The sequence below is a fragment of the Lissotriton vulgaris genome, chromosome 3_1 (assembly GCF_964263255.1).
Source record: "Lissotriton vulgaris chromosome 3_1, aLisVul1.2, whole genome shotgun sequence".
Taxonomy (NCBI): domain Eukaryota; kingdom Metazoa; phylum Chordata; class Amphibia; order Caudata; family Salamandridae; genus Lissotriton; species Lissotriton vulgaris.
In genome coordinates this window covers 752,723,827-752,751,366 of record NC_141689.1, presented here as the reverse complement: position 1 = coordinate 752,751,366, position 27,540 = coordinate 752,723,827, and the positions used below count along the sequence as shown (strand labels likewise).

General features: G+C 44.8%; 1 protein-coding gene and 1 long non-coding RNA gene across 3 annotated transcripts in view; one reads left to right on the top strand and one right to left on the bottom strand.

Moving 5' to 3' along the window:
- Nucleotides 1-27,540, bottom strand: part of DMXL1 (Dmx like 1) — a 2,236,090-nt gene that overhangs the window by 277,964 nt on the left and 1,930,586 nt on the right. For both annotated transcript variants that reach the window (XM_086961064.1, XM_086961065.1), the window contains one exon: nt 17,459-17,586. In XM_086961064.1, coding sequence (XP_086817190.1) covers nt 17,459-17,586 — 128 coding nt within the window. The remainder of the gene's footprint in view (nt 1-17,458; nt 17,587-27,540) is intronic.
- On the top strand, nt 856-2,287 carry LOC147726997 (uncharacterized). The gene is made up of 3 exons (XR_015309450.1): nt 856-934; nt 1,022-1,401; nt 2,171-2,287. It is a non-coding gene; the product is annotated as an uncharacterized LOC147726997 (long non-coding RNA).

The following is a 27,540-nucleotide window of genomic DNA, read 5'->3' as shown; positions in this document are numbered from 1 at the left end:
GTAAACGTACCGATCGGTAAACCAACCAATCGGTAAACGTACCGATCGGTAAACCTACCGATCGTTAAACGTACCGATCGGTAAAAAACAGTCAAAATTGAAATTGAGATGTAGGGAGGCACAGAAATACCGAATTTGCTCCAAAATCGGTATTTAACATTCGTTATTTACCATGGATTCAAAGCAGGTGGTAACCAGGTGCAGCCCATAAAAAAGGACCCAAAATGCAATTCTGTTTGCACAATGGCTGCATTTTATGTCATTGCAAGACGGCTACGGCTACAGGAGGAAGGAGAGAGGGAATGGCAGAGACAGGAGCAGGTTTACAGGCAGAGGGTGACCCTGTTCATGCTCACAGAGGAAGAGATACTGCAAAGGTACAGGTTGGCTCCAGACACCATCTTGGAGTTAATTAGGGACCTAAAACCACTGTTGGAGCACCCCACTCCAAGGGCACATGCAATCCCAACACATGTACAGGTGCTGTGCAGCATCCACCTGCTGGCGTCAGGGAGCTACCAGAGCGTGGTTGCTGCGGTGGGAGGGGTGAGCCAGAGCAGCCTCTCAAGGTTTTTCCAACATTTCCTTGACGCCATGTTGCATAGGATGGAGCATTACATTTCTTTTCCATCCACCCATGCTGAACTGTTTGCAACCATATCTGACTTCTACCAGATGTCAAGATTTCCCCATATCATCGGATGCATTGATGGGACGCACATCCCCATTTGTCCCCCTGCTGCCACGGAATACATTTACCGCAATAGAAAGTCAAGCCACACCATCAACGTGCAGGTGATTTGTAATGCCAAGAACGTCATCACAGACATTGTCGCTAAATACCCGGGAAGTACCCACGACTCATATATATTTCAAAACAGTGGCATCTATGCACGCCTGACTGCAGGGGAATTTGGTGAAGGCTACCTCCTAGGTAAGAGACAGTGTGCAACACCCATTACACTATTGCAATAAGCAGTACATGTATGCATGTGATTAATTTGTACCCTTTTCATTCTAGGAGACAGTGCATATGCCCTCCGCTCATTCATACTCACCCCCTACCTCAACCCCTCAACACCCAGCCAAAGGAGATACAACCGGGCACACAAGAGCACACGCAATGTTGTTGAGAGAACATTTGGTATATTGAAAAGTAGGTTCAGATGCTTGCACAAGAGCGGAGGTGCAAGGCAGTATACCCCCATTACCTGCTGTAAGATCATTGCTGTCTGTGCTATGTTGCACAATCTGGCTGTTAAGAAGGGGACTGAGGTGGAGTTATCTGACTATGAGGATCATGACGACGACATTGCTGTGCCTGAAAGACATCCTGCTGGAGTGGCAACACCAAGTGATGGCAGATACAGACGTGATGACATAGCACGCAACTATTTCTGAGTAAGTGAAGACACTGAGCTATAGTGAAAGCACAAGCTTCTGTTTAATTCGATTCGTAAAGTTTTATTGAAGAACAAAAGTGCAACAGTAAGCATTTGACATCAATGCTCACAGTGGGCAAACACACTCAGACAGGTGTAGAATTCACCAACCATAGTTGTACATTGTCACTTGGCTGGTTGCAATGGCACAAATGTGCAAATAACACTGTATGAACTATAAATGTAATGTCCATTGGCAGTAGGCCATCGTTACAGCTGTTCATTTACGCACACGCTTTGCATTGGCAGGGGTCTGTGGCTCATCCTGTTCACTGGGCGCTTGGCCTATAGCCTCACCCTGTCGCCTGCTGCTCCTCCTTGGCTCTAAGCCATGGGGGCTAGCTGTGCTGCTCCTACTGGTGCTAGCTTCAGTGTCCGGCACGTCTACAGCAGAACCTTGTGCACTTTGTGCATTGAGTAGGGCCTCCAGCGCACCGGTCATTCCAGGTATGCCCCTTGTCAACTGGCTGCTATTCTGAGTCAGGACTAACTGACTATTGACGCTACGCCTGCATAGCAGGGATGTGGCTGTAGCCAGCTGCTCCATGGATGTCTCTATTCTCACTGCGCGCTGCCTGTCCCTGCGCCTTGCACCAATATCAGAGTCAATTTTTGTGCACAGTTGCTGTATGCCTGTTGCCATGCTCTGGTTGACTATCACCAGCTCTTTTATGCCCTTGCTAATTTCTTCCATGTGGATGTTCATGTTTCGCATTTGTCTTTGACAGGCCATGATGCCCTTGCCCTGCATCCTCTGAATCCGGACCATGGCTCCCTCCAGGCCTTTGAAGACACTGGAACCCTCCCCATGTGCACCTTCATCCCTTCCTTGCACTGTGCGCCTTCTAGTGGAACCTAGTACAGGCTCTGTGCTGGGCTGCAGTGTGGCAGTGATGTGAGCTTGTAACAAGTGAAGTGAGTCTTCACCCTCCATTTCATCACCACCTGTCTCCATTTCCGGCAGTGGGGGGACAACATGCCTCCTGCCAGGGTGTGCAACAGGTGTTTCTACAACAAGGGATGCATGCATTTCTGGTGATGAGACCAATAGTGGTGACTGCGAAGGAATTGGGGAGCCCTGCATTTCTTCACAGATGTCAGTTTCTTGGGTGGGTGGCTGCCCACTCGGAACACCTGTGTCGTGGGATGCACTGGGCCCTGGCTCCTGACTGCCATCCCTCTGGGGTGCCGCGCCCTCTGCCTCCTCAGACTGCCTGCTGGATGTGAGACCTGTGGACATATGAGTACATATCAGCTAGGTGTAATTGTGTCACAGCCACTACAATTAAACATGTTACATTGCACTTTGTACATGCTGCCTGCCCTTCATTTTGTAAGCATTCATGTGAATAATGTGTTGGTCACAGTGCTGTGTGACATGGTCTTCCAATGACTAACTACATGTATCATGATGCATTGGTACAGTTTTGCACAGGCACCATGGGACTGGGGTAACTTAGCTGCAAGGGGTGAGGGATGTATGGGGGTGGGAGGGGGATAGCTGTGCATGCATCTTACCTTTTTTCTTTGCAGCTTGCGCAGAGCTGTCCACTTCTCCCAGTCCATGGACACTGTCAGCCTCCAGGGTTGTGGCTACCAGCTCCTCCAGCTCGTTGAGGGGGGGTGCAGTGTTCTTTCCTCGACCTGTTTGCTGTGACTGTCTGTGGCGCTCAGCCAATTTTTTCTTCGTGAGGCTCCTCAGGTCATAGAACCTCTTCTTTAAATCGTCAGTGCGTCTGTTGGTGACTCCCACTGCATTTACTTTGTCTTTGATTTCCAGCCAAAGTTTCCTTTTTGTTGATTCTGGCACAGTTAGGGACTGCTTTCCAAAAAGTCTGTGGTGTACCTTTACCACCTCCTCCACAAGGAGCTGTAGCTCCTGTCTACTGAATTTAAGCTTTCTTTTCCTTTCAGCCTGCTCAGTGTCCCTGCTGCTTTCCATGTTGGAGTTTTCAGTGAATACACAAGCTCTGTCTGCTGCTTCTGCTGCTCCCACTCTCTCTGCTCCAACTGCCTTTCCTGAACCTTCTAATTAGTTGCACCTGCCTGTGGGGCCACTCCCTGGAGAGTAGGGGGAGGGTGGTGGCACCTGATTGGCTGTTGTGTTGAGTTTCACTTTTGTTTGTTGTCCGTCGCGGGAATTACCGATCGGTATTTACCGATCGGTAAATACCGATCGGATAATGCCGATCGGTAAATACAGATCGGATAATACCGATCGGATAATACCGATCTTGTAATACCGATCTTTTAATACCGATTTTTAACGATTCGTTAAATAATCCAGATGTTGCTACCTACATCCCAATTACCGATTTTGGAATACCGAATCGGTAAAATTCGGTAATATTCGGTATTTTAAAATCGGTAAATGTGATTTACCTACATCTGGCCCTAGGTTATCTAACTTTGTGGAGGCCAATGGTGTGCTAAAAAGCTCCCAAACAGGCTTTCGCCCGGGCCAAGGCACTGACACCGCCTTGTTGGCAGTCATGGAGGAGGCACGCTGCATTCTAGACTCGGGGGGATCAGTGGCAGTGATCCTCCTGGACCTGAGTGCAGCGTTCGACACTGTGAACCACCAAGTGTTACTCCAGAGACTATCGGACGCCGGAGTGAGAGGGACAGCGCTAAACTGGCTTAGGTCATTCCTCAGTGAAAGATCTTTTCAGGTATGGGAAGGGGGCGCACGATCGGCATCCACCCACCTCCATTGTGGTGTGCCTCAGGGCTCCTCCCTGAGTCCTACACTATTTAATGTGTATATGGCCCCCTTGGAGGAGGTGGTGGCTCCATTCAACATCAAGATCGTGAGCTACGCCGACGACACCCAATTGGTGTTCGCCCTCTCCCAATCCTCGGAGAACTCCCCGATACTCCATGCCTGCCTCTCACAGGTCCATTCCTTGATGGGGGACTCAGCACTCAAACTGAATGGGTCCAAGACGGAGATTATGGTGATGGGACCTAAAAACCCCTCCCTTCCCAGCTTAGCCTGGCCCAGTTGTCTAGGGTGTCTTCCTGAACCTAAGGATGAGATCAAGAGCCTGGGCATCTGGATGGAACGAGATCTCTCCCTTAGAACCCGGGCATCCAAACTATCGGGTGTCTGTTTTGGTCTCCTCAGATCAGTACGTAAGATACTGCCCCTCATCCCTTTCCTACCGAGAAAGCTCCTGATCCAGGGTCTAATTATGTCCAGGCTGGACTTTAACAATGCGATCTACCTTGGGGCTCCTGAGAGCACTCTGAACAGACTCCAACAAGTTCAAAACGCGGCAGCACGAACGCTCTATAACATCCCCATGTCCCGCTCTGCTAAACCAGCACTGAGGGCACTACACTGGCTGCCAATACGGGAAAGAGTGAAATTTAAATCCCTATGCCTTGCACACAAAATCTTGCAAGGCAAAGGCCCCCCGTCCTTCAGAAGATGGTGATCCCGTACAAAGCAAGCAGAACCTTACGCTCAGACCAGCAACACCTGACTGTCGTCGCTAGGGTAAAAAAGGCTAGATCGGGAGGTAGGAGATTTTCGGTCAATGTTTCCACCCTTTGGAACGCCCTTCCCCTAGGTTTACGCGCGGAACCATGTCTCCTGCGCTTTCGAAAACAACTTAAGACTCTTCTCTTCTGTTAATTTTTCTCCGTTTCTGCTATTTCTGATTTCGGTTGGTTGGCAAAAGCGCAGGGATGCTCCAGGGTAACCGGGCGCTATACAAAACCGATTTAATAATAATAATAATTTCAAAGTGTTTCATTTGCAAACAACAGGCATCTTGCTCCCATTGGCTATAAAGTACAATAGTACGGACTGCCCTCCACAAGCAATCCGTAGTATTCAAATCTGCACGGATAACACATCAGGCCAGGTCCTGTCCATCATGAATCATCTGAGCCAAAGAAGCCTTATAGTATTTCATGTTACAGCAAACAAATGATGGATAGAATGCGGACAATGCAAACATTCTCCCCCAGTCAAAACATGTGGGTTAAATCCATCGTTCTTTTGCCCACTACGCCACTCCAGTTTGGTCCCAGCCGTAGGCAAATCAGTCTTGAACCTGTGACCCATGGGAACAGTCCAGACCGAACTGCCAGGCCAGGTCCTCCCTGGACCGGAAACAAGCATGCTGGGACCGGTTTCAGAGTATGTCACCCTTCTTCAGCCAGGCTAGCTTGAATCCAGGGACACAGTGAAAAAAGGGACCCACGTCTGGGCATACCCATTCCACTTCCAGCAAGAGCAAGCTTTAACTAGGTAGACATTAAATTATCAGTGAAGGCATTGTTAAAAGGAAACAAGGGCTCATAAGTAGCTAGCCATGGCTGTAAGATCTCTGTTGGGACGTTTGTTTTCATCTCAAAGGAGGGTAACTGCAATTGTAGCAATTCAGCTGCCCTCCGGACTCCTACCTCCAACCAAGAATTCTCTCTTATTGGTGGACCAAGTGGTGAGTCCAGCTTTTGTCTCAGGTGAGTTGTCAAGGCCACTGGCATTCTGTAAATCAATGTATAAAGCATCATTACACTATAGTGAGGGAGGAGCAAGCCATCATCAACATATTTTGGTGCCCTCTGCTCTGGCAAAAGAGCAGAGTTAGAAGCAAAAACACAATGGAGCCTTTGCTGATAGGTGTGACCAGGCAGATGGAAAGTTGGGCTTTCGTAATTTTATAGTCCAACATCAGTCTGGCTCGAGCCGCCCTCTGTTCGGACCTGTTCGGGGTACCACAGGGGCAACAGCAATGGGTCATACTCTATCGCCAGTGTAGCAGGGCGTACATGTTGAGTACAGAGCAGAAGTCTGTAACAGAGTCTATACAGCCCACTGAAAGTTCTCAGGGGAACAGGCAGTCTCCGGACTGAACCTTCCAGCAATAATTCTGGGCCCCTGCAGTTCCGTGTGGACTAAAGGCATGCCAGAGGGCGCTGGAAGCAAACCGAAAGCCTAGGGCATGGCGTCGATCTGCTTAGGGGTCCATAATGGCCCAGGAATTTGGGAGACGTCGGGACAAGCAGAGGAATCGGTTCCATGGCTAGAGACCTCACTGGGTGTAGCTGACATTGTGATGCTCTTGCACCTCCTCTTTCACAACAGAGTGGCTGGATGGAATTGAGTCCCACTTGTGCTTTCTTGTGCTTGCACTAGAACTTCGAGCATGTCACAGAAACACCTTTTGGACCAGGACCTGGACAGCATCCACAACTTGGATCAGAAGAACACAAAGGCGCAACTTCAGTTTGTATTTGGTGACGAACAGCTTTGTCTCCCAGTCTCTGATCATCTTAGGGCGCATGAGGATGCACTTATCATACAACATAGAGTAGCGGCCTGAGCCTGGACACCAAACACACACCTCATGTGAGTCTACGACCGACATTTGCTTCCTGCAGTTGTGGCATCATTTGAAACCCGTATTTTTGGGTGAAGACATCATTCTCAAGCACACTGCTTTGAAATCATTTAGAAGTCTTTGGGACACTGCCAAAGTTATGGAAGGCGTGGAATGAAAGGACGGATGTCAGAGCACAGGGTGACGCTTATGTAAATGTCCAGTATTTGTAAAGTGTGAACAATTACCCAAGGGTTTCAAGGCGCTGGGGGCCATCGGGAAGGTTAAGTGAGCTTTTGCCCAAAGTCGGTGTTGGGCTGATCTGTTACCGGCGATCGAACCACAAGCCTCCGGGTTCCGGAGTCAGCCACCCTGGTTGCTGCGCCACACCTCTTGCTTATATGCACCTCCACTTTTTCAATCCCGAGGCAATATGGAGTCAGCTCTGAGCCACACAGAGCCACCTAGCAGAATGTGGAAGCATTGTTATGTGAAGTTTTTTGGATCCAGTCTGGCAACTGGGGAGTATTTCATGGCAAAGAATATGTGGTTGGAAATATCCATCACAAAGGGAAAAATCTCTTGGCCTACAAGTGCTAGGAGATCATCTTGTAACCCTCAAATATGGCAAGGTATCAGCCTCTCGAAACTTAGGAACATTACCCAGAGACGTCAGTTTTGATTCCAAAATAGGATACTTGAGGCACCTCTCATGCCCCCATCATAAACTCTAAATACATGGAATCTTGCATGGTTGCAGAATTCCATGAGCAGCTTATGCTATGTTGGGAGTGAGATAAAGCTGAAGAAAGGGATTATGCACCTGAGCTCCAGTCAAAATGCAGTGGAGGGAAGGAGCCAATAACATACAGACCAAAAGGCTCCTTCTAGGTGGTAAATGCTGGGAGGTATGTACTCTTGCTGGGGTTAGTTTGAGGATGGAAGTGGGGTGGTGGGAGAGGGAGAAAAAGGAGGATGTCCAAGAATGTGCTAATGTCTGACCTGAGCCTGATGGAGATCACTAAGGACCCCCAGTCAAAGACTAATCACAAATCAGTGACCTTAAAGAGGTATGAAAATTGAGAGAATTTGACAGCACTATCAACAGCTATGGACAATTGGATATGGCTGAAATTACTTGGCTGGTATAGAGGGAAACAATAGTTTGGCAACTAGGTTATTTTTATTCTATGCTCAGGCCACTCACATTTCTTGTTATAAGACCAAATAGTATCAGTATTGTGTAAAACTGGGAAGGTCCAAATTGAGAAAGTCTTACAAGCTCACTAGTTGAAAGACTGCCTGAGACCATGCAGAGGTCCTTTACTCAAGTTCTAACTCTTCCTCCTAATAATCAAATACAACTTTTCTTGTGGGATCAGTGAATCATTACTCTGTTCACAAACAAAGTAGTTCCAAAGAGACCTCAAACTGCTGGTAGCACAAACAGCTCAACTGTGTGAGATATGGCAGATAGGTTGGAGAATATGCAAAACGAAACAGCCAGGCTATCCCTCAATCTAATAAAATGGGACCTCATCAAGCTTACACTGCAAATGAAACCATTTGCATCCTGTGACATCCAGAGTTATGGTTAAAGTCATGTGCACTGACCTGCTTGATGAGTAAGGAGAATAGCTGGGGCACCAGCACTTGGGACTCCTACTACCGACTCTGCTGTACGGCGTGTACGCACCCAGCAACAAAAAGACTATTGTATCCTTTAAAGAGATAACCCCTTATATGAACTGGTATTCTAGAGGGGTCAGTTATAGTTCTAGGTGATGCTAGCCATAAGCTCTGCCACTATATTCACAGGACTGTGTGCCACCTAGAGTTCACGATGCCTGATGAGGGTCTTTGTGATATTTGAATGTTACTCATGTTTTGCTGCTGCTAGCGCCCCACCCACCCTGGAGTATACTACCCCCCACCCCCACCCCCGGGTACAGTTGAGCCACTGAGCCTTAGGCCATTCGAAGATCATGTTTGGATGTAAGGTTGGCTCCCTCCCTCATGGCGTATGCACCGTTGTTTGTTATGTACCATTTGTGCACCACTGTTGGGCCCAGCGCGGTTTCGGCACTGTACCGAGTTTTGTTCAAAATGTTGGGGAAAGGGACTACTGGTCAGCGCTGCCTTGCTAATGTCACGCGGAGCTGAACTCCGCTTCCGCATGGGACCATGACGGGGGCTGCTACCACAATAGGGTCACACAACTTGCTAACTAGGAATGTAAGGGGCCTTGGAGCAATACAGAAAAGACACTGCGTACATGCATTCCTCCTCAGACGTAAGACACAAGTTGCATTCCTTCAAGAGTCTCACCTAACTGACTCTGAAACACAGAAAATGAGGAAGAAATGGAGAGGTACCATCTATTCCACTAATTACTCTGCTTTTGCTAGCGGGGCGACTATCTGGGTACGGCATGAGGTTCCCTTTGTTGCACTTGAACGCCGGATAGATGATCAGGCACGGTACATAATGGTGAAGGGCACACTGGATGGAACCCCAGTGGTCCTTGGGAGCATCTATGCCCCTAATTTCAATCAAGACCGTTTTCTGAGTAGGCTGAGTGGGGTTTTGGCTGATTGGGTCGGGATTCCCTGGGTGCTGGGAGGGTACTGGAATGTGGTACTGGATGTTGGATTGGATAGATCACCCGCCCCCCTACACGGTACAACTGCTGGTAAGATTGCGGACCAATTCACCGCATGGACAGGTGGGTGAACGCTCTCAGAAGAGTGGCGCTGTCTCTACCCGACACACAAAGAATAAACATTCTACTCCCCAGTGCATGACCTCCATACCAGACTTGATAGGTTCCTCTGTTCAAGTTCACTTCTTGCGAAGGTCCACAGCTCCACATATTTAGCTAAGACCTTTTCCAACCATAGTCCCCTGGAGCTCACCCTACGATGGGGCATGGTACCTACTCCGGTGCCCACCTGGAAATTACACCCACACCTGCTCGTAGACGCCCCATTTCGCACAACACTCGCCGACACTGTTACTAATTATCTAACTGAAAATTGGAACACTGCAACATCGCGCCTGATTGAATGGGATGCGCTGAAGGTAGTGGTCAGAGGGGCGACGATAGGACAGCTGGTGGGAGCTAGACAAGAAATATATCAGAAGCTGCAGGACATTGAGGGCAGGTTACACGTATTGGAGAGGGAGGCAGTGTTAGATCCTACTAAGAGAGAGCTGCTACAATCCACTCACATCGACCACGCAGAAACTCTGGAGATGCTGTGGACTATAGACTCCAGAGCATATCTCCAGCGTAAGCATGCAGAGGCAGACAGAGCCGGTAGCCTGCTGGCCCACATGGTTAGTGACAGACCAGACATGCCGACCATATCTAGTATCCACACCATGGCGGGCCATGTAATCCGCACACAAGCTGACATAAATAACGCCTTTCAAGATCACTTACAAAAGCTCTATGCGCCTCCCCCCTTGGTGGACGTCTCTCTCGTTGCCGACTTCTTTCAAGACCTCCCAATCCCGGTCCTCTCAGAGGACATACAGAAAAACATAGACGGTCCTATTACTCAACAGGAGATCCGTGCCACGATTAAAGGTTTAAATCGCAATAAAACGCCGGGTTTGGACGGACTCCCTGTTGAGTTCTACCTCACCTAAGCGGAGTCCTTGGTGCCTACCCTGGAGACCGTCTACAAGACGGCTCTGGAGACGGACCACTTACCGGACTCCCTGATGCAGGCGCTGTTCATGTCTATAGCGAAGCCGGGACGGGACGGACTGGACATGTCAAATTATAGACCCCTCTCTATGCTAGCTACAGAATATAAAATATTGAGTAAGGCCCTCGCCAACCTATACAACCGCACCTCTTCGCACATATCCACAGTGATCAGTGCGGTTTTCTCCCAAACTGCAGTACTGCGCTTAACACTGCGCGGTTGCAGGCAGTAATGACGGTTACCCCAAAGGCCCACCACCACGCTGGGTGTATTGCACTTGACCTCAGGCAGGCGTTCGATTCCCTATCATGGGATTTCATGTTTGTGGCGCCACAGCGCTTTGGATTTCCGGACACATATTTAAAATGGGTCAGTTTACTGTATACGACCCCGACGGCTAGGGCCGGTACTGGCTGCTATATTTCTGATACATTTAATATTTATTGTGGCACAAGACAGGGGTGCCCTCTGTCCCCCTTGTTGTTTGTGTTGGCATTGGAACCACTGGCCCTGGCTCTTCGAAGATCGGCGGCCCAGTTCGGTATCTGCGTCGATGGTGTGCATCATTTACTATCAATCTATGCAGACGACATGCTCTTATACTTGTGAGACCTCACGGCTGATGCGACGCCCCTTCCGGATATATTTGCTACCTTCGAACGCCTGTCGGGTCTGGCCATAAACCCTGCCAAATCAAACAGTTACTTTTTCCAAGAAACACTTCATATTACTTATTTACAATTTGGCACTTAGTCATTTTCGGTGTCTCCCACTACCTTTAAATACCTCGGTATTTATGTGTATAGAACGCAAGAGGACCAGATAGAAGGCAATATCCAGCGGGCAATAACGGGGCTCCGTGCCAGTGTGGGATTCTGGTCTTCTTTGCCCCTCTCAGTAATGGGGCGAGTTGCCATCTCAAAGATTGTGATGCTACTTCGTTTACGAAACTATTTTGTGATTTTGCCAGTAGTTCTCCCACAACTCATTTTCACTACGCTGGACACAATGCGGACTACCCTCATCTGGGGTGTGGGTCAGAGACGGATAGGTCTATGGAAACTTAAGCTGGGGACGCAGAGTGGCGGCCTTCCGAGGTTACTACTACACTAGCCAACTCCAGTGGCTGTCATACTGGACTGCAGGGAGAAACTTATGCAAGATTGTGTTCACACCGCAGAGGCTGGATAGAGGGGAACTACACACCCTGTTGTTACCGAGAGCCCGGATCCCTCCCGACTGTCACCCCCCCTATTGCGAACTGCCCTGCTGTGTTGGAGAAAGGCCTTGGCTTACACGTCTGTGGCAACCCCATACGCTGGGAACATACCTTTAATAGGCCTGCTCACACCACAGGGGAGAGTCATAAGGACTAGACTCCAGGCTTGGGCGGACAGCGGGATAGAAGAGGTGGGCGCTTTTTCTGAGATGGCACACTGATGGACCACGATTCCTTTTTGCGGGCCACTGGGGCACCGCCACGCCTCTATCTGCTACATGCCACTATCATGCAATACATTAGAGCCACTTGGGCCCCACAGAGAACTGAACCCCCGCAGCACACCCTAGTACATCTCCTATACTTCATGGGATCTGGGGGACACCTGGTGAGTTGGTTGTATACTGGAGTATGGGCACACGCAGCAATCGATCTTACATCCCTTAGGGAACACTGGGCGACGGACTCCGGTGCAGAGATCACAGACCACGCATGGAAACGTATACTGGAGTATCCCGAAAAAGTGTCACGCAATGCACGGCTTAAATTCATACAGGCAATGGTACTGCATAGGTCGTACCTTACGACAAAGCGGATACACCGCATGTTCCCGGACTCCCCCCATTGTTGCCCCAGATGCAGAGGAGATGAGGAGGGCTTCCTCCATATGCTATGGTCTTGTCCTCGACTGTTGAGCTACTGGGAGGGGGTGCGACACTCCCTAACTACAGTGACACAATTACCAGTCCCAGACGACGCTCTGTCTTGCCTGGTGGGCCTTCGCAGACCCTCCAGGGGTCAGAAGGTGCGGCTAAAGTTTGTGGATCTTGCTCTCATTTTGGCGATTAGGGTGATTACTATGAGGTGGAAGTCCCTCAGATGCCCGGCGGTATGATCTGGCAGGCTGACGTGCTCCAATGGGAAAGGGCAGAGGGGGCTGTTCTCCGGAGGAAGGAGGAGAGGGGGCTGAGACAGCAACACATCTCCCTGGACTGGGAGGCCATGCTGATTGAGCTGAAGACACTGGACCTGGGTCCCACAGAAGACACCACGTCACAGTAAAGCGAAGAGTGTGAGTCCATTCATGCCTGTACGGCCCATAGAACAGAGATACTATGATTCAGCCCTGTACACTGTACCCTTGGGGAGGACGCTCTTATAGCGACTCCCTGTTTTCATTGCTATAGACGCAGTATGACTGACCAGGAGGGGGATAGAGTGGGATGGGAGAGCGGGGGGAGGGACAGTTGTGGGTTTCTTTTGTCAGTGATTGGACTTCAAATATGCACTACTTTGAATTATGGATGCAGCACTACATGTACATTATTGGTTTGGAGAAGAGATCAGACTATAAGTACCCTTTGAACGCCTCTCTTACAATATGAGATCTGGGCAACCATATTGTCATGTACGAATGCACTGAAATGACTCAGGTGGGGGAAAAACAAAAAAGACTGTATTTGAAATGCTTATATGTTTGGAAGTGCATGCTACACTGCGGTCATTAATAAAGTGTGTTAAAAAAAAGGCATGTGCATAATATATAGGGCATTCTGGAACAGGGGCCCTGGCTACTTTCAGGTGATGGTTCCCAACTATACCCAATCAGAACTCTCCTTAAGTAAAGTCACCAATTTTGCCCTGATCACCCCCATATTTTGACTGATGCTGTGGTTAATGACTCTGGACTCTGATAACCAGGCCCAGAGCCAGTGCTCTGGCCTCTAAAGGGATATGGTAATTGGTATAATTCAAATTTGGAAAGACAACAAGTCAATCCCTAGTATAAGGTAGAGTATGTAGGTTCAGAGGCCCAGGTGATATAATTCACTTAACTGTGCACTGCTGTGGTGTCTGTTGTCATTTGAAAGCCAGGCCTGCCTTGCATACTGGTTTTTAAAATAAATCAATGTTCAAATTTGACTTTGTAATTAAAAGTACTTCCAAAGTCTAAAACTACCTTTTTATATCTTATAAGTCATCCATAAGGCCTAACTTAGGTGTTCTAAGGGTAGGGTGATTTGTTATAAAAAGCAGGGATAATATAAAAGATGTTTTATATGTCCTGATAGAGAAACCCAGCCAAAGTCGTTTTTCCCTATTGTAGTGCTGCTAGCCCCATAGGCTAACATAGGAAGGCTTTATTAAACTTAATACAGTCTATATTTGCATGACAGCCAGCTAGCAATTTTATTCAAATATCAAAATAATGGTTACAATGAATTCAACAACTTGCCAATGTTGGATTTATTACAACTGTTACAGGAAATTAGTTTCAAAACGTATTATCTTGACATTACCCAAAGGAGCCCTGAAACAGCCTCTTTTGATTGGCCAGGCTTTAACAGCCTGAGCCAAGCTCCTCCCTGAGTAGTTGTGAAGAGTCCTCGGACTGAAACAGTACAGGCATTTGGTGGGAGGAGATTTGCTTCTTGGAGAAGCCAGGGAGGGGAGGGAGGCTGGGAGATAAGCTGGACTTCAAAGGCAGGAGAAAAGCGGTCACATGACCCAGGCCAGTCCCCACTTCCTTGATCCCACCCTAAACAGATTAGGAGAGGGTCTGGAAGGGTAGTGCAGTGAGTGCATTCTGGGTCATAAACATGCCACACTCCGCAGGAAGTCATAGCAGAGGGAGATAAACTTACTATTTACTAAGGTGTCCCCCACTCCTGATAGCCCAGAAGGAAGGATGCATATAGGAGAGCTGCAGGAGCTTCTCCGAACACAGGCTGGAACAAAAGAAGAAGTACTGCCCTGCTATGGCTTTACCACAGTAGGCTTGCACTCAAAGGGGCTGCATCTGCCGCACTCTCAAGGCTCTACAAAAAGGGACTGAGCTGGACTCAAAGGTAAAGGAGAGGAGTTGGCCTAACGGCGAGGGCGGTCGACCTCGAATCTGGGGCACTGGGTTCGAGTCTCGGCAATTCTGGGCAAATCACTTAATCTCCCCATGCCTAACAAAAAATGAATGAGTCCTCATGCAATGCAACTGGTGCTATATAAAGCGCTCTGATACCCGATTCGGGTTAAGTTCGCGCTATACAAAACTCTGTAAAAAAAAATTTTTTTAAAGGTGTGAACTCTTTGATTAGCAAAAGGTGCAACAGAACTGAAGAAGTCACATTTCTGGGTTGTGCAAGTGCATTGTGGGAGATTGCGTCCCAGCCCCCAAGAGGCAATCCAGAGTCTCTGACTCCTTGGCTGGTACTTCTGGACACTTCTCTCCTCAAAGAAACCAACAAGGAACATGATTTGAAAGTTTGGAAAAGGTCTACAAAGTTTTTCTGAAATGCTCCAGGAGACCAGCTCTATGTTAAGAGTCAAGCTGCTGTCGTCTACCTGCGAATCGGCCTGACCGCACTGGTTTATCGCACTGAAAGCTCCGGAGCACCTCTCCATCGAAGACAAAGACTTCCATAGATTCACTGAGGCATTGCGCTGCAGTAGGCCACTGCCATTGACTCGAACTTTGGATCCCAGAAGCCCGAGAGCTAGAGAAAATCTTCAAGACTAAATTGAAAGTAAAATTTCGACCGGGACCTAGCACTCATTCTATCTGATCTACGCTCCATCGCAGTTTATTTAAGTTGATGAGTTTTATATAGCGCTGGCGAGACCCGAAGGTATCAGAAAGCTTTACATAAGGAAACAAATGAGTTGCAAGTTACAAGAAAAAAATGAATTCACATAAATTACAGAATAAATTACATAGACAAGACAGGAGTTACTAGCGAACACCAGAAATCAAGATTAAAAAAAGACCAAGAGAGCAGGAAGTCCACAGGGAGGGGACAGCAGGGGAGAAACACGACAAGATATATGTCCGAAGTCCAGCTGGGTAGGTGACGCCCATAGCGGTGCGCCAGAACCAGCTGGGTAGGTGACGCCCATAGCGGTGCGCCAGAACCAATCTCCCCTATAGCTGTCGGTGCAGCTCCACCGGGAATCAGCCATGTGGCTCGGGCTTCGCCGGGTAAGAATGAAGATCATGAAGTGACCGAAGGTCTTGAGTCCAGAAAATGGGGGTTGCCTGGCTTGTTCCTTGGAAACTTTGATGTGAGGTTCTGGATGGGAAACCTTTTATTTCTGTGGGTCCTGTGCGCAATCCTCTGAACTTCAAGGGGCCATTGACTTGGTACTTTCATTGTTTTTATTTAGTTGGTTGAGTTTGTCATCAACCGTACTGCCAAAAAGCTGATCCCCATTGAGTGGCATGTAGAGCACACTGGTTTTCACTTCCAGTTTGCATCCGGCGATTAGTAACCATGGGTGTCTTCTTAGAGAGACACTTATCATTCCTCGGCTAGCTGTTTCAATCCCATCCAATGAGACTTTAAACAGGTGTTAGCAATGTTTTTGCCACTGTCCACTAGGTGTGCAGTCCTTTTCTTGTACTGTTCAGGCAGGTGTTACAATAGCTCATCAAGTTCCTCTCCATGTTGATGTGCATATTGATTAAGGAGTGCGTTTGAATTAGCAGTATGCCACTAGTTGGCAGATGGCAGTTGGCCGAAAACTTTGACTCAGTCCCAGTCCAGCGCAACCAGATAGCCATGAGTGGTGCTTTAGACTTTTTGGCACTAGAATGCACAATTTTTTGTTTAATCTTTAAACATTTATTTCTCTGGTTCCCTATATAGTATTTTTATAATTTTGATATTTTAAAAATAAAAATATTCAATATTTTTATAAATCGGTGTTGGATTTGTTTTGTGTTACTTCTTTAATTTATTTATGGTTTTGGTGATATTTAAATGCTTTACACATACTCTTCTAAGTTATAGCCTGACTGCTCGTTTGTCAAGCTACCAAGGTTTGAGGAAGGATTCATTTGAGACTTGACCCGACCTATTAGTGGCATTATTATTAGCTGAAGGTGACTATCCCCACTTACCAATAAGCCACTTTCCTATACTTCCTATCTCCCAAGTTAGAGACCATCCACCAACAAAGGCTGATATGTCAAACCATAGGTACAAAGGCCACCCAGTGCTTCTCAACATTCTTACCGGGCCTTGGGAGCCCAACCAAATATCTTTACTTCAGAATGCTTTAAAAAACAAACCTGAAAATGAAGTTTATCACTTAATTAGGGCCTAAGATTTGGAGACCAGGTAAAGGTTAAACAGGGGACTTCGACACTTGACAACCGAAGGACTGGGAATCTACCTTACCATAACATGATAATGGATATCTCTTTTTTTTACACTTCCTTTACTAACCCACACCATAAAACCATTAGCCAAACTAGACATGTACTATAATGTATTAGGTACCGACATATACCTTGCTACCTCCACATCCACATGAATTCAAGTTGCATCCTCCCCATACTTTCACTACATAATAATGTGCAAAAGTGACTTATGGTGTCCAAATAGCGATATATTTAGCACATTATAAAACTCCAAAACATTATTCAATCCAGATTATGCGCAACACAAATTGAAATCACGAAAAGAAAAGAGTCAAACTAAGGGAAATTTCAAACTTGAGATCTGCTATATTATATAACATTATGGCTTTCTGATGTAGTGGCCTTTATTATTATTTTGAATGCTTGTAAAGAAGCAGTCAGACATTCTTTTTGGGAACTTGACATAGCATTATAAGACTGATCATAACTGAGAAAATGAAAGCAGCATTTTAACCTCAGTGTAGAAGCATAATTGTAAAAGATAAAACATCAAAACAACTGTAAAATACCAAGTTAAAACATAGGGGTTTTATGTAGGGAAGCTCTACCTTATTTCCCTGGTGATTGAATCTGATGCGGGTCACTCTGGAATTCCCTGCAGATCTAAAGCAAGTGATCTGTTGTGAATGGCCCCATTCAAACATTCTCACACTACCATCTTGAGCACCTGTTAGATCTGTATCAGGAGATAAAATAACGTTTGTTGTTTATGACTTATTCAAGAAGACATCTATTTTTCACGCTTGAATACATCTATCTGTTCGATACCACATTTTATTCTGCCCTGCATTCTCAATAAATTTCCTTGTACAAGAAAACACGTTTCGACTGTAGAATTATAAAACACTTAGGTAATCAGCTAATGCACATTCTTTACATTAGACAAGGTTTTCAAAAAAAAGTATGAGCCATGGAAAAAACCTTTAAAATGATTCAGGCACACAATCCTTGCTCTCATAGTCTCAGAACCTGTTGTTAACTATGGTTTTAGCAACATCCCTTGATTGCAAACTGCTTTTAAAAAAGTATAGCAGTTTTATCTTCTATTGCAAAGAACATCGACCTGTCAATGGCAAAAGTTAATTACACTAAACTATGAATGTATCCCTAATATTTGCTACAGTGGAAATCTGGGTAGGCATTGTGAAGAACAGAGAGCAACAACTCAAAGTAATGGAATTACAGTCAAAAAGGTATTTCTCTATTACTCAAACTCTACATGATCCAGCATTTCAACTTTTTGGACCACGAACAGAAACATGCACAATTCTATCAGAAACCAACGAAGAGGAATCAGCTCTAGCATCAGTACCAAAATAACATTGCCTGCAAAAGGCATGAGGATGGATAACAAGTGAAACAAAGGAGCCCAACTAATACGTTACTTACTTTCTCTTTGGAGAGGCAGGATCTCGCTGTATATTACTTACCTTTGAATTATCGCCAGGTGGGAGACTGGATCTGATAAACTTTCTACTGCAGTATCTCTGTGTGTGGGTACATGGCATTGAGCCACTCTATAGCGACATTGTTAATCGAAAGTGACATTGACAGAGTCCATATAAGCCCTTCCATGAAGTGCTGACGTCAGTTTCTTCCGCAACAATTTTTCGTGCTAAAAACAGAGACACTATAGAAACTGCTTAAGCAAACTGTGCCCAAAAAGAATCATCTTTTTGTAAAATGTCTCTAAAAAAGCCTAATGAACGGCATGAGAATGCTCAAAAAGAGATCTGGTAGACAAAAGGAGAAACCAGTATGCAGAATGCAGAGGATTAGTGGTTGGTAAGGAATATGTGGCTAGATCCTGTTTCTACCAGATAATGCGTTACCGAAGGTAAGTAACGTATTCATCTTATAGAGGGATTTAGCCAAAGATTCCTTACATTTGAATTTGATACCCAGGCATTAGCATCTCCGGAGAAGGATCTGTGAACTGATCTCACTAAAGTTTCCTGACTAGGACTAGTCAGTCTGTTATAAGAAAAAGAATGAGCAGCTGTCTAGTAATGTAGGTGAGTAAAGGAGATGTCCCACGAGAAAGATTGTGAAAAACCATAAGGGACTGAAATCCTAAATTTTGGGAAAAACATGGGGAAATTACACCCATGGTGGAGCAATAAGGAAGTGAAGGAAAAGGACACTTCATATACTCATAATACTACATAGCTCCCCCAGTGGTATCCATTAGAGGATGGGGCTGAAGGATAAGGCTCATAGCCAATACCACTGAGCCAGAACACCTTGAAGTAGAAACAAGCATGTGAGCAAAACATTCTCTGAGAGGCACAGCCACGACGTAGAGAACACCAATCAATGCTTCAAGTAGAGCACTGCGAAATAATAACAACATGTATTGACATAGACCACTCATGGTCATAGAAAACAGTTTCAAGAGAGAGAAGTGATCCCTTTGGGACTATTTAACGTAGAAACCACAGTGGAGAAAGGGTTAGCAATTGCATACGAAAATCCACTATAACAGAAGAAAAGGCGCAGCGACGTAAGCGTAATGTAAGCCTTCCTAAGAAAGTCAGCATAACATGACTTCAAATATATACACACTAGCGGCCCGTTCTGACATTGTCCGGGTATTACAGAAATGTCTGCAATTTGAAAGCGCCCCAGCGATATGTGCCTTTTGCCGTCCTGCCGTGCACATCGTGCCCGGGCTCTGCATCTTCTGATAAAGGCGCTGATGCGTGTGTACCTGCTCTGAAGTTCTGGCCTCACAGTCTGCAAATGCGGCACAGCCGTCCTGCTGTGCTTATCGTGCCCGGTGGCTTCTGTTTGGCCTCTTCACGCACTTCACGGCGCGTACTAAACAACACGGCATGGTGCACTGAGACGCCACACGCCGCATCAACGTCATCCGACAACGTACTCAGCCGCCACACATTTCCAACGCGATAGAACGCTATTCTCACGCTTCAAACGTACCCACACGCCCACCTCAGAGCTGGTGCTACTTCCAACGGACTACTTTGTCCCACAACCTGCTTTGTTCCTTCCAAAGTATATGTTGCGCTGGTGTATAGCCTATGTCCATCTGCTTTGCCTCACCTTTCCAATGCTGTATGCGGTGTTCCGGTTGGCGCAGTGGTTCCGGAGCTTACCCGCCTCAAAGGTTTGGTCTCTCTCTTTATATTATTAGTATGGATATATAAAGAGATGCATAAAATATAAAACTAGTGTGTGTGTGTGTGTGTGTGTGTGTGTGTGTATTACCTACTGGCGGTTGCCAGTAGGTAGTTATAGTTAGGACCTATTATCCATAGGAAAACCACAACATTCTATTGGCAATAACTTTGGCACCGATTGATGAATCTTCTTGAAATTTTCCAAACTTTTGGCCAGCTCAGTTCCGCTCCTTCCTTGAAAATGTGGGGGTGATTGGTCAAGCGGGGGCCTAGAAAAAAGGGGGTCCCAAAATGTGTATTCCCCCTGTAATTTCCCATTGGACCTTTAGACATGGCTACAGCCCGAACGGCTGAACGGAATGACACAACATTTGGCAGAGAGGTAGTCCTCAGTTCCGACTTGTGCCTTTGGCTTATCTGGTGTCAGTATGTACAGTAGTTTCTGAGAAAATTAGGGTTAAAGTTATTTATATATCTGTGGGCGTGATGGATCCGTGGATTGTACGAATATTGTCATTGTAGCATAAGCGTACCATCCCGATCACGCGCTCAATTCTAATTGGCTGTCAAGCGGTTGTAAACATTCGAAACCAGGAACTGTTGGCAGCCATTTTGTGTCTCGGTAGAAGCGAGGGTGAAGAAGTCTGTGAAATATGTGTTGAAAACGTGAACAGGGACAGGTTAGACACAACCTGACTCCCTAGGCCTGCTCTGGGGGTTCCATAAGGACCCGTAGGGCAAAAAAAGGTAAGATAATATATATATTTTTTTTATGTCGCGAGATGCGCATAGGGTCCGCGTATTTCGTCGTCGGACAAAACGAAGTATGTATTTTTGAGCGAGAAGGCAGAAGGGAGGACACGGTTCAGGATTATTCTTCCACCAACTTGGAATAAATAAAACTCCAAACTAATGGAATTCCCCAATTAAATGAAGGGAACCACAGAGAAGAATTAATAAAATTGTGAAATAAATTAAAGACTTAAAAGAGGAAGTCTATGGTTTCTACAAGAAAAACATGTCCTCCCCACATTCCCTTGAAGGCCATCAGCGAAAAATACAGCTTTTTTGGGCAAAAGAACCAAGAAGATACATAAAGAGTTGAATGAAAGCAATAGAACAAAAGAAAAGATAACAATATGCCATAGGAACATTATAACTCCATTTGGAAGTAAATACTCCCTAGCAGGGCTTGACTTACCAGCAAGCCTCTAAGATTTTTATCCACACAGATTATTGGAGGTCTTTTCAAGACCCAATAGATGTGTTTTTAAATTGAACATCAATGTCCTGAAGAAGGTGCAGATATTGTAGATCACCGAAACCCGCGTCGACAATTTGTTCATTAATACATTTTGTGTTTTACGTGTAATAATGTGTGCACATAAGTTTTGTGATTCTTGAATTTTTAGTAAAAATGTTTTTATAAATAATGTGACCATGTGTTTTTAACCACATTAATTGTCTCTAGAAATGTATCAGCAATTCAACAGTGAATAATAAATAATATATTTAGAATTTTGACATTGGTTTGTGTGTAACCTTTCTATATAAGAATTCATCTAAGTAGTTTTGTTAATTTGGTAACCTGCGCAAATACTCATTACACACTAGTCCACCTGTCCCTACATTATATGGTGACTCCTAAGGATTCCGGCCTAAAAAGTTTGGAAAAGGAACTTTGTTGTTTTGAATGCTTGTTACCCATTCCTTTTCCAAGTAAAAGGGTATCTCGCTCTACATTTTGTATTTTTGAGATATACATCAAGCTGTTGGGTGGCTCTAAAAAAAGCCCTTGTGTTTATTGAGAGATTTTAGTACCTACAAGTAAGTACCAATGCAGAATCTAAAGTTCAAGAGGAAGACTCTGTTCCCTTCATCTGTAAAATGTACCCCATCTCTCCTATAAATGCCTTGCATATTGAAACACAGATTGTTGTGGTATATGGACCCCATTCTATAGTCTCGGAGAAAAGCAGAAACAGATTCATTCACATGTTTCCTAGTTTTCTCAATCTGTGGACAAAATTGATTGGATCAGTTCCACTTCTGCCCATGGCATATGTTAGAATAAACAAAGGCAGTTTGGGGGAAAAGTGAGATCAATTCTGTAAAGGTGTCCTTCATAAGCATTTCCAGACCTACCCCAGTCAAAGTGCCTAGGTCATTGCCACCACAGTGCACAATTATGAGGTCAGGGTGTTGGAGATGCAACAAGGATTTAATCAATGGCATCAATTTGTGCCACTTTAACCCTCTCTGTCCAATCCATTTAATGTCTGCATTTGGTAAACCTAGGTCTTTGTGAATTTCTTTGTTTTCTGCATACCTTTGGCTCCAGAAAATATAGCTGTGTCCCACAATCCACACTCTAAGCATCTTGAAAGGAGCTCTGGATGCTCAGATGGTCTCTGTAAATGAAATGGCAGTTTGAAAACTAAGATTTTTCTAAAATGGTGGATAAGATGCAGTGTTGAAAAAAGAAAAGAAATGATTGGTTGTTTGAGAATATTCTACTCTGAAAACTAGGGTGCATGTTTGTGTTTTTTAAAAGCATTATTCTTATTGGTTAACAAAAAGTGATAGAAAGGAACATTACATAAGATAAGCTGGTATAATGAGAAGTCAAGAACACTTGCTGTTTTAATTAGCCACATTGTGTGATGAACTTTTGTCCCGTGTGTCATTTAAGTGTTCCATGAAGTGTTTCTATGGTAACAGGCAGAAGGTAGAATGGGGGTAGGTTTCAAATGTATGTCATTTGTAAAGGATTGAAATGTCTAACCAATAGAAATGTGTGTTTGGTTTTGACATATGTCTGCCTCTGGCATTAAAACACAGTTCGACTCACCATCCTCCTGCCCCATGGTTTAATAATGAGTTAAAGGACATGAAATCAAAATGTAAATACTTAGAAAGAAGATGGCATAAGACTTACTCTCGAAATGGCAAGTCGGACTACAAGGCGTCCTTAAACAAATATCATCTGGCATGTAAGTCGGCGAAAATGTCGAATGCCATCTCCACCTCAGTGAACCGTCCACGGGCCTTATTTTCCATGGTCAAGAAGCTGGCAGGATCTAACACAAGTCCCCTGCCTCCAGCCTTAGATGATACCCAATGCAATGATATTGCAAATTATTTTACCACTAAGGTTGAAACAATATACAGCTCATTAAAGACCTCCAATTCTGTGAATATAGTGAGTTCCCTGACCAAGATGGCAAGCGGGAGTCATTACTCCTCAGCAGCTAAGATCGCTACATGGTTGCCTTTCGACGAAAAATCTTTCTTGGACTGTTCAGCCAGGGTAAAATCTGGCTCTCCTTCAGACCCTTTCCCCGCAAACATCTTGCAACAGCTTTCTCGAGAAGCTCATGGTATTCTCAAAGCACTTTTCAATGCTTCTTTACGAGAATCATGCATTCCCCTTGAATGGAAACGTGCTATGGTGGTTCCTTTGTTGAAAAAGTCGGGAGCGGATCCTATGGTCATGTCAAACTTCCGCCCTATCTCACTGCTGCCAGTCCTTTCCAAGATTTTGGAAAAGCATGTTAACGGTCAACTTGCAGCCCATGTGGAACGTTCAGGCTTTTTGCAGCAGTCCCAATCGGGGTTCAGAACTCATTTTTCTACCGAAACCACTTTGTTGGGGGTTACGGAGAAGTTGCGCTCCTGCTTAGACAGAGGGGAGACAACTGCGCTCATTTTACTTGATCTGAGCGCCGCATTTGACACAGTGTCACATTCCATCCTTCTAAAGTCTCTCCAGTCAGCAGGAGTTGTAGGGCCTGCGTTAACCTGGCTGTCCTCCTTTCTTAGCGACAGTACATTCCAGGTTTTCTCTTCTAAATCCTCATCTACTATCAGGTCATCGGCGTACGGAGTTCCCCAGGGGTCCACTCTGAGCCCTGTGCTCCTTAACATCTATGTGAGACCCCTGGCATCAATTGTAGAGGATGTGGGTTTATCCCTCTTCTCGTACGCCAATGACACGCAAATCATCTTCTACTTGTCCTCTACCAAGGTAGGGTCTCCTTCTCCCCTTCAAGTCGGTTTACGGCGGGTATCGGAGTGGATGAGTGCTAATTTGTTGAAATTAAATGGAGAGAAAACCGAGGTGGTTATTCTAGGTAAACACAAGCACCTCTGGGGGCCCCAACATTGGCCATTGGAAATGGTCTCTCTCCCTCAACCGGTTACCCAAGTTCGTACCCTGGGGTTTATCCTCGATAACACCCTCTCAATGCGGCAACAGGTGGTTAGCGTCGCTTCCACATGCTTCACTATTCTAAGATGGTTGCGGAAGATTATCTGGATGCTCCCTGACTCCACAAAAAGAACTGTGGTCCAGGCGCTGGTCACCTCGCGCCTGACTATGGGAACGTTATGTATCTTGGGGGAATTCAGGAGGTGCTGAAGAAACTCCTGGTAGTCCAGAATTCCGCAGCCCGTCTTGTATGTCAGATCCCAAGGAGATCATCCATCTCTCCTGTTTTGTGGGATTTGCACTGGCTCCGCATTGAGAGCCGTATTAAATTTAAGACCCTGTGTCTTATTTTTAAAATCAACCAAGGGTCTGCCACTCTTTATCTTAAGGAGATTGTCCATCCATATGTCCCTTCTCGGCCCCTACGCTCAGCAACTCAAGGCAACTTGGTAACACCTACTTGTAGACTATCTAGAATTGGTTGTCGTTCCTTTGCATTCCTCGGCCCTAGATTATGGAATTCTCTTCCCTGGTCTATGAAGCAGGAACCGTGTTATCTTCGGTTCCGGCGAGATCTTAAGACCTGGCTCTTTTCTCAGTGATGAGTTATCTGGTTATTCAGTTGCAGTAGTTTAACTACCTTCGTCGGGAAACCCTGTCCAGGATAGCTGTGCGCAATATAAATGTAATTAATAATAATAATAATTATAATAATAATTATAATAATTATTAATGTGGGAAGCCATGTGATTTGATGTTCAGGTGTATATGTGTTCAAAATGAGAGGTAAACTGTGCCATTTAATGGTTTTGGTGAGAGGTGTTGAAAACAGAGATTCTGAATAAGAAAATCTGCTGTGTGACTGACATACTTCTTATTCTACAAAACAATTGGAAAGGTGAGTTATTAATTTGTGAGGGAATGTATGTGGTGCATTTTGTTTTTAATCAGAGTAATGTGTTTGTCCTGCTAAAGTGCAAGGAATACTTTTTTTTCTCTAGAATTTTATGGTGAGTTTGTGTGCATTTAGAAAGTTTTCTGAGATAGGTATTTGTTATTTTATGTGTTTGCACATCGATAAATATTTTGGTTTTAATGTTTTTGGTAGAATTATACACCAGTTATTTTTTATGTATTTTCAAAATGAGTGAAGTTTCTACATTAAAATGCAGAACTTATTCTACACTATGAAATGTGTTTTGGTAAAATAAAAGGAATAGTGTTGTTTGTCTAGAATCACATAGTGAATCTTCTGTGCATTTGGGAATCACTCTGAGAGAAGCATTTTGGTAGGTACTTCGGGGCATATTATCAAGCAGGATGTTAAAAATTATGGCCGTTTTAGTGGCAGAAAACTGCCGCTAAAGCGGCGATAGTAGGTTTGATAATATGGCCTTGTGAATTCCAATAGAAACCCATGTTCTATTGTGAACATGGGCTTCTATTGGAATTCTCCAGGGCTTATTATCAAGCCCATTATCGCCCCTTTAGCAGTAGTTTTCTGCCGCTAAAATGACAATAATTTTAACGCCCTGCTTGATAATATGCCTCTTCGTGTGTTTTCTGACAAGTTATTAGTTAAAAACGTATTGTGTTCTCACATTTTGGTAGAATTAGAAAATACTCATTGCTTATGTGTTTCCAAAATGAGTTTAGTATTAATACTAAAATGCAGTTCTGAAATATATGGAATGCATGCTTGATGTTTTGCAGACAAATAAGTACATGTAGTCTTGCAGTGACACTACCCCCAGTATGATTTCCTACACTACCCAAACACCACTACACTACTGTAAACCCTTAATCTACGTCCAGCATGACTACCTACACTATCTATTCACCACTTTACTACCCTAAACCTTAAATCTACCCCAGAACAACCTCCTACGCTACCCAAACACCAGTTTATTTCCTAGAACTCTACCCTACATGACCCCCTACACTACACAAACACCACTGCACTACCTTCAAGCCTAAAACACTATCCCTAGTATGATCTCCTATGGTATATAAACACCATGGCACTATAGTGGAACACTACCCCAGTATGAATCCTTATAGTACCTAATCACAATTTCACTACTCTAAAGCTTAAATCTATCACAGCAGGACCCCTTACACTACCCAAACACTACATAAACACCAACGCACTACCCTACAACACTATTCCAGCACGTCCTCCTACACTACCTATTTACCAATGCACTACTCTAAATACTATAACAGCAGTACCAACTACAGTACCCAAACACCATTGCACTACCCTAAACCTTAAATATACACCAGCACGACCCCCTACACTTCAAAAACACTACTGCACTACCTTAAAACACTACCACAGCACAACCCTATATACTACACAAAAACCAGTGCACTACTCTAAACTCTAAATGTATCCCTAGTATGACCCCCTACACTACATAAACACTACTGTGCTACCCTAAACAGTAAAACACTACTCAGCACGACCCTGTATAGTACTCAAACACGATTGCACTACCCTAAACATTAAATCTATGTCACCATGACCTCTACACTACTCAATCACGACTGCACTATCCTTTTGCTTATCTGGTGTCAATCTGTACAGTAGTTTCTGAGAAAATTAGGGTTAAAATCATTTATATATCTATGGGCGCGACGGATCTGCGGATTGTACGAGTAGCATAAGCGCACCGTCCTGTTCACGCGCTCAATTCTAATTGTCTGTCAAGTATTAATACTGTTACACTACCATAAACCTTAAATGTACGTCAGCAGGACATCCTACACTACTGAAATACCACTGCACTATCCTATAAGAGTACCTCAGCACGACTCTCTACACTAGAGAAACAACACTGCACTACTGTAAATTCTAAATCTGTACTGTTGCAAAACCATACTGATTGTTTATATACTATGTAGTAATCTATTTACTAAAGTAAAAGTGAACCAATTATGAATTCACTCAGTGTCTTTCCTTATAGTATTGTAATCATTTAGTTAATATGCATGTAGTCATACAGTGCTTCAGGTTCTAGGGTTATGGAATGCTTCAAACTGCTAAGCATTATGTATGTAGTGGTCTTATCACCTTCACAGTTGTGCTTCAGGCCTACAGTTTTTTTAATCAGAATTTAAATGAAATGTGTTTATATAGTAATAAAAATGTATATATTTTTAAGTTTTTACAAAATATTTATTTATGTTTATTTTTTACAGATACTGTTTTTCATCATGCTGCAGAAAGAAAGAAGAATAAAAAGTCAGAAAAAGGATATTTATTTGAAAAAATTCA